The sequence below is a fragment of the Phaseolus vulgaris genome, chromosome 7, assembly GCF_051622355.1.
Source record: "Phaseolus vulgaris cultivar YP4 chromosome 7, ASM5162235v1, whole genome shotgun sequence".
NCBI classification, from domain to species: domain Eukaryota; kingdom Viridiplantae; phylum Streptophyta; class Magnoliopsida; order Fabales; family Fabaceae; genus Phaseolus; species Phaseolus vulgaris.
This window is the reverse complement of record NC_143504.1, coordinates 42,559,323-42,567,171: the sequence shown is the minus strand read 5'-3', so window position 1 is coordinate 42,567,171 and position 7,849 is coordinate 42,559,323. Positions and strand designations below refer to the sequence as shown.

The window sequence follows — 7,849 nt, the reverse complement described above, 5'->3', positions numbered from 1 at the left end:
CATTTCATTTTTGTACATACCTCATCCCCACATAGACATTTCCTCATTAATATCAACAACTCAACTTACAAAGCTTAAAGATTTCACATCATCAATATCTTAGCCTTCACTTTTTTGATAAGAACAACATTAAGGTATACCAATAACATTACAATTTCAAAAGTCTTTAGGACAACTAGTTTTTTTAGAATAATTGATTTAATTTTTTTTATTCGACTATCTTTACTTTTCAAGTTAATTTTTGACTCATAATTTTTTTGAAAGAGTTCAACAAAATTTCAAAGTAAATATTAAAAATGAAATACATATTATTATAAAAGGTATAGAAACCATTGAAATTTAAAAAATTTTAGGTTCAAAATAAATTTTGAAATTCTTATGTGTTTCTATGATTAATTAAAATATTCAAATTGCTCAATTTTTAGAAAAAAAAAATATTATATGTTTTTTAAATACTAACCTTTTCTACTAAAAATGAAAACATTTTAGAAGTATTAAGAAATATACAAAAAATTGTTTTGAATTTGAATAAATAGGAGTTAGAATATAAAAGAAAAAAGATATAAAAACAAATCAAAATTGAGAGGGAGAGAGAAAATTGTGGGTTATGACTCACCTTTCCGTTTTCTTGTCATAATTGGGAGGTTAATTGCCACAATCAATTGTAATCAATGGGAGGTTAATTGCCACAATCAATTGCAATCAATGGGAGGTTAATTGCCACAATCAATTGCAATCAAAGGGAGGTTAATTACCATTAATTGTATTTATTATTGTTGTCTCCTAGAACCACTATATATAGTGACTTCTTTCAAGCAATGTAACACACAACAAACAGCAACACACACTTGTAGTGTTTAACCCATATAAAGAGAATTTGTTTTGGGGCTATTTATCATCACCCTGAGAGAAATTCATTGTACTCCCAGTACCATTATAGTGGAAGTTTTGGCTCTCTCGTCGGTGGTTTTTTTACCTCTATTTAAAGGGGTTTTTCACCTAAAAATTTCTGGTATCATTCTCATTTTTTTCCTTGTTACTTTAATTTCTCGTAATCGGTTAAAATTAAATAATGAAGAATCAATCTCATGCTTGAGAGATAATAATAAGAAGAATTACAAGAGAGAGAAAATAGAATAAATCAAATGTCTTGTAAATATTATAATTTGAATTTGAATGAGTTAATTTTCTTAGAAAATTTTGTTTTATTTCAAACTTTAAAATATTGTTTAGATAAAGAGAGATATATGAGGCTGCCATATAGATTTAGAAAGTTATTAGTGTAATTTTAAGATTAAAATAGTGTTAGTATTTGAATTGTCATTACATTTTTATTTTATATAGAGTCCATAAATAAGATACTGGTGAAGCTACTCCATATACATAGAAAATATAATTTGAAAGAATAATAGATTAAGAAAATAAACAATAGCCATTGTACAATGAATATTTTGGCTTGGAGTGAATCTTTGTACAATTAAAATCTCAGCACGATATATACAAACTTTCTGTTTATCCATAAACACAAATGGTAGTGACACATGCAATCAAAGCCTCAAAAGACAACAGAAAAATACTGAATTCACAAACTCAGAATAAGATCAAAACCACAAAGGGCAATATTCTTTATTAATAAATATTTATTTAGAGTTCTGATTCACTGTGTTCTTCTTGCCAAATCCATTTGTTCTAGTTCTACAAACATTAAATATCCATTTAGCCTGCACCAGTAAATCTAGGATTAACAATTTGATATCTTAGAACAGTGAAACATTCTGGGATACTATCATTTCTACTTGCTCTTCATAGCTTGGAGACAGGTTGAAATTTGCTTTGTGAAACAAGATCCTTACGCAATATCTTGCCAGCAGCTGACTTTGGAATAGTGTCAATGAAACTCACCCTTCTTACTTTCTTATATGGAGCCACCTGAAAATTCTCCATTTTATTTTATGTACATTAAAAAATACTTAAATGAGCAAAGAAAAATAAAAGTTACCTGGCCTGCAACAAATTGAATGATTTGGTCTTCTGAGAGTTGAGAACCAGCTGCTCTCACCACATATGCCATTGGTATCTGTCCAGTTTCTTCATCTTCCAACCTGCATCATGTCTTTGTTTCCATATGAGAAATTCACACAGATTATGAATAGTAAGAATGAAAAACGTGAGAGGGTAACACACGGTATAACTGCTGCATCAGCTATAAGAGGGTGACTCAGCAGCACAGACTCCAGTTCTGCAGGAGCTACCTGAGACAAGCAAGATGTTGTTACCTTGATAACTAAGCAATTTAGTGATATTGTAGTTGAAAACTGAAACTGTTATGGGTTTGAATACCTGATACCCATTGTGCTTGATTAGCTCTTTTATCCGTTCAACTATGTAAACAAATCCATTATCATCAATGTAACCAAGATCACCAGTCCTCAACCAACCTTCTGAATCAATTGTTGCACTTGTTGCCTCCAAATTTCCAAGATATCCTTTCATAATAGTAGGACTTTTTAACCACAACTCTCCTTCTTTGCGAGGCGGCAAAGGCTTCCCCGTTTCAGTGTCTATAACTTTTGCAAAAAATGTTGGAATCAGCTTCCCACACGAATCTGGATGAGCTTTAGCATCTTTGTCTGAGGCAAAAAATGTTGATCCACCACTACTTTCTGTTAGTCCATAACCTTGCCTTAGTTCAATCCATGGAAACATCTTCCTGAACTTCTGTGCCACTTCCTTGCTCAAAGGTGCAGCACCTGTCCCCACCCTTCTTAGGCTGGACAAGTCACACCTAGCTTCCCTCGAATGCTTTACTAGCGCAAGGATCACTGGTGGCACAGCTGGTATGTTGTTAACCTTGTGCTTCTGGATTGCATCAAGCATATCTTGGAAATCAAACTTCCGCATCAAAACTGTTGTTATACCCACACATAACAATCCTAATCCAAAGAATACAAGTCCATAGATGTGAAACATTGGAATGAAGGCCAAGAAAATATCATCTTGGGATCCACTGACCTCAGCAGACCACAAAACTAATCTCGTTATGGAAATGAGATTTGCATGAGTTAAGACCACGCCTTTGCTTATTCCTGTGGTCCCTGAAGAGTAAAGTATAGCAGCAGTCTCTGACTGTGCCACAGGAACTTGCGGCAACTCTGTTGAATTATAACAGCCTTCTATTAACTCTTCAACTGATAACATGCTGCCATCAGAAGAACGAGAAGTAAGAATTGTAGGAACCCCAGTTCGGACCAATTTGTGTAGCTCGTCTGGTGCTGAGATGGCTAGTTTAGCACCTGAATCACTCACTTGTTTCGCAATTTCTGATGCAGTGTTGATGGGGTTGGCAGGGCTCAGAATTGCTCCAACTGCTAACACAGCTAGGCATATGGCTGAGTACAAGGTTGAGTTTGGTGACAATAAAAATACCACATCACCTTTCCTAACCCCAAGTCCATGGAACAAAGCTGATGCAAGGGAGTAGGTAGACCTTCTTAGCTCACCATAGCTAACACTCAGATTAGTTTTTGCATCAATGAATGCAGTTTTTGCCTCAGCAAGATGTGCTTGTGGGAATTGTGACAGCACAAAATGGGCAGTGTTAAGGTCAGGCTTTGTTGGGATTTCATGCTTAGTGTCAAGCTTAACTAGAGAGTGATAGATTCCTATTCTTGAATTGTAGCCATTTCTGTTACCAAATGGAGGCTGAGATATATCATATTCTTCTTCGTTGGATGACAAGATTTCCTCTCCTGACATTTTCTGCAAATTTGAGTTGTCCTGTTAATGCTAAGGTGATGTTGTGAGGCTGAGTCAAAAGGTGTGGGAACCGTAACCAACATATATCAAAGGCTTTTCATCGTCGAGCACAAGGAAAAACATTGTTAACTGTGTCAGGTGTAGCAAAGACAAAAAATAAACAAAATTAGATTTTATTTTATGAATTTAATATTGCCGGCCTAGAGAGTGAAGGGAAAGATGACTAGTAATTGATATTAATTAAGCAGATAAACCATATAAACTTGAAGCTTTGTAGAAGACAGGAATAATTGAAAAATGAATATTCTTTCCTCAATAATCGGATATTTGAAAGGATTCACATGTTGTCTGCTTAATGCTTTTCTTGGTGGGGAGGGACCTAAACCCCAAGCCACTGAGTTTACCTTTTTCAGTTCTCTATGGATCAAATATACTGTATCAAAATAGTGAAAATCTCATGAAATAAAATGCGTTAAGTATAAGTCAACTTTTACGGATTTAAAATTTATATCTACTTATATATTATAAAATATAACACTTATAAAAGATAATACAGCACATATATTATAAAAGATGATACGACAGATTTAACAAATCCTTATAATTAATTTTAAATAATTCTAATATTATTTCAAAAGATAAATTTTTAATTTAATCTTACAAAACTTAATTGTAAAATGAGATTTACACAATGAAATCTCAAAAAGAACTTTTTGTTCGACCCCTCCCAAAAACATAGTATTTTTTTCCTTAACCCGTCTCGTAACTTTTTCGTGGTTAACGTTTATTATGATATGGGCTTGTGGAATGCATTTTTTTGTTGTTGAATCTCGAATGCTACTGAAGCAACTTGTAAGATATTTTATTGAAGAAAAACATTTTTCTTAGATGATCTTGATAAATCATATAATATTTTCTTTATTAGTCTTCTTCCTAACCTTTATATTTGAGAAGATAAAGATAAAAGTTAGTATGACAGATAACATAATAAAAAATATTAATTAAATGTTATATATATACCCATTCTATCATGTTTAAACTAGTGTGAAATTTTTTTGGTGACTTTTGTATCAATAGGATCTGTACGACCGAGACTGTAAAGACCATTACGCTTAGGTAATACACTTATAAACATGACGCAACTCCCTAATCTGACCCAACAAGAAAAGATCCATAATAACCATATAAATAGGCACAAAATCCAAGAACCAGGTATGTCATACACCGTGCTCATGATATTGAGTGTCGAATACTGAATTCTTGAATTCTGACTTGAGCGTCGGAGTGCCTTTTGCAAGTACCATCCGACCCATAATAACCATATAAATAGGCACAAAATCCAAGAACCAAGTATGTCATACACAGTGCTCAGAATATCGAGTGTCGAATACTGAATTCTTGAATTCTGACTTGAGCGTCGGAGTGCCTTTTGCAAGTACCATCCGAGTCTGGACTTTATGAGACCGAGAGATAGAGGAAAGTAAGGAGCTTGTTTGGAGAGGAGTAAGAGTGCAGACCGACCGACTGAGAAGGAGTAAAATCGTTCTCTTGGCCCCAAACCAGTTTGAGAACAATTAGCGCCCACCGTGGGACTGAGAGAATCAGCTTGGAAAAGAAAGTAGATGGTACAAACTTGAAGCATGGCTAGTGAAAGGATGACCGAAGCTGAGCAGATGACATTATTGATGTTTCTGCAGAGAGGGAGGGCTGAGATGAAGAGAAGGAATGAGGAGATCACTAAGAAAAACGAGGATGAGATCTTGGCTCTCCGAAAGGAAAATGAAGAAATGAAGAGGAAGTTCGTGGAGGAGGGACCGTCAGTAGGACCGACTAATCTTGTCGAGAGGTCCTTCACCATCCCCACTAGCCCCAAGACTGTGGAGGAGCCGAAAGACAAGGTCCACACCCAAGAGGTTGATCGCGAGTCCTATCTGAACAAGTCGGTTCCCACGATCGGCACCCTGGAATCAATCCGCCGACACCCTTTTACCGACTCCATAATCGGAGTACCGGATAAGTGGAAAGGCTTCAATAAGGATCACTATAACGGTACAACCAACCCAAGCGAGCACACCACACACATGAGCTTATATACCTCGGACGACACGGTCCTATGTTGATTATTCCCTACATCGCTGAAAGGAGGAGCTTTGAGTTGGTTTACGAAGTTCTCTCTGAACTTTATCGACTATTTTCAAATGCTCGTGTCCAAGCTTGAGACACAATTCACCACCAGTCGACCGCACCATCTAACCATCGTCCTGGTCGGCATCCGCTAGGAGAAGGGGGAATCACTAAAAATGTTTGTAGACAAGTTTGGCAAGGTGGCCATGAGCATCTGGAACCTAAGCCCGGATGTAGCAATGCATCACATGCTGATAGCCCTGCGGCCGGGACCGTTTGCTAATAGCTTGTGCATGCAACTGGTTGCAAGCTTGGACGAGCTTAGGCAGAGAGCCGCCAAGTTTATGCAGCTGGAAGCGATGATAGAGTTCAAAACTTAGGCAGGAGTGGAAGCCAGTGGAGACAAAGCGAAGGACAAGAAGGAATGCCAAAACCGACCAGCTATCGGTCGAGGGGATAAGCGTAGAGATAACCGAGTTGGACGATTCACAAAGTATACACCCTTGAGCGTCGACAGGGGAAAAATCATAGATGAGGCTCTAAACGCCGAGTTAATTCTACCACAAAGGAAGGCTGCAAGCCTTGATAATGCCAATCGTACCCATAGGTGTCGGTATCATAGAAACAATGGACATACCATGAGGAATGCCAAGCTTTGATGGATAAGATCGATGAACTTATCTAAGATGGACATCTCCGCCAATTTGTACAAGGGGGTCGTGGTGCAAAGCAGTCCCCACGGAGGGAGGAGCCAACGAGACGAAGGGACTACTCCCCATCAAGGGCACGAGACCGTCGACCCAAGCATCGACCGAGGAAAAAGGACCCCCCCAAGAAGGGATGAGAGAAGGGGTGACTAAGAGGTTATCAACACAATTTTTAGAGGATTCGCTACAAGGGGTAGCTCCAATAGCGCAAGAAAGAAACACCTGAGGGCAATGCATCAGGTGAACACCATCTCCTTCCGACCGAGAATGTCACCCATCACCTTCACTGACGAAGATTTCAAGGGTGTTGACTCTTCACAAGACGATCCCATGGTGATATTGGTCAACATCGACAAGTTCATCATCATGAAGACATTGGTGGATCAAGGGAGTTCGGTGGACATCCTCTATTGGAAGACGTTTAAGCATATGAGAATAGTTGAGGAAGAGATGAAGTAGTATGATTGATCACGTTGTCGGCTTCTCGGGTGAAAGAGTGAGCACCTGAGGGTATATCGAGTTTTATACCACCTTCGCCGAGGGGAAGGCGAGCATGATGATCAAGATTAGATATCTGGTAATCGATGCCAACACCTCCTCCAATATCCTGTTGAGACGACCAACCATCAATAGATTGAGGGCGATTATCTCCACACCTCATCTGGAGATGAAGTTCCCGTCGGCATCGGGAGACATTCTCATAGTGCACGTAGACTAGAAACTCGTACGAGAATGTTATGCAGAAAGCCTTATGGTGAAGCCTACATGGCACGACGTCAACCGCAACCAATCCCCTAAGCGTAAACCCTCTCTAGGACGAGGGTCCCCTCAAAGAGAAGCTCAGTCAGCACGCAAAGAGCATACGATCTCTCTAGTCAATTTGGACCCTGAACGACCGAGCCGAGGCTCGAGTCTAAGGAAGAGCTACGTCGAGTTCCTCTTCTCAACGAGGAACACAACACCTGTGCAGGCACGACGTAGCAGTGGTCGAGGCCGAGTTGGTGCATCAGGCGTTGAAGAAGAATGTTGATCTCTTCGCCAGGACGACATCCGATATGCTGGGGTAAAACCGAATATCATCACCCACAAGCTCTCAGTCTATAAAGAGGCGCGCCTAGTCACACAGAAGAAGAGAAAGCTCGACGAGGAAACGAGGTTGGCAGCGAAAGAGGAGGTCGAGAAGCTTCTATCGGTCGGGTTCATACGAGAGGTCCGGTATACCACTTGGTTGGCTAATGTAGTCATGGTAACCAAGGCTAATG

General features: G+C 38.7%; 1 protein-coding gene across 1 annotated transcript; it reads right to left on the bottom strand.

The window, feature by feature from the left end:
- Window positions 1-1,596: 1,596 nt before the first annotated feature.
- On the bottom strand, window positions 1,597-3,918 carry LOC137828962 (beta-phenylalanine coenzyme A ligase). The gene is made up of 4 exons (XM_068635743.1): window positions 2,341-3,918; window positions 2,185-2,252; window positions 2,000-2,102; window positions 1,597-1,929 (listed from the first exon to the last, which is right to left on the bottom strand). The coding sequence occupies exons 1-4, from the start codon at window positions 3,754-3,756 to the stop codon at window positions 1,804-1,806; spliced, it is 1,713 nt and encodes a 570-aa protein (XP_068491844.1). The 5' UTR covers window positions 3,757-3,918; the 3' UTR covers window positions 1,597-1,803.
- Between the last annotated feature and the right edge of the window lie 3,931 nt (window positions 3,919-7,849).

Bases quoted from the DNA above. Each gene is read 5' to 3' on its own strand.
- LOC137828962 (XM_068635743.1), bottom strand. From the start codon at position 3,756: ATGTCAGGAGAGGAAATCTTGTCATCCAACGAAGAAGAATATGATATA. The intron at 2,253-2,340 runs GTATTCAAACCC...TGCTTGTCTCAG, and splicing joins TCAAGCACAATGGGTATCAG to GTAGCTCCTGCAGAACTGGA. The intron at 1,930-1,999 runs GTAACTTTTATT...GAGAATTTTCAG, and splicing joins TTCAATTTGTTGCAGGCCAG to GTGGCTCCATATAAGAAAGT.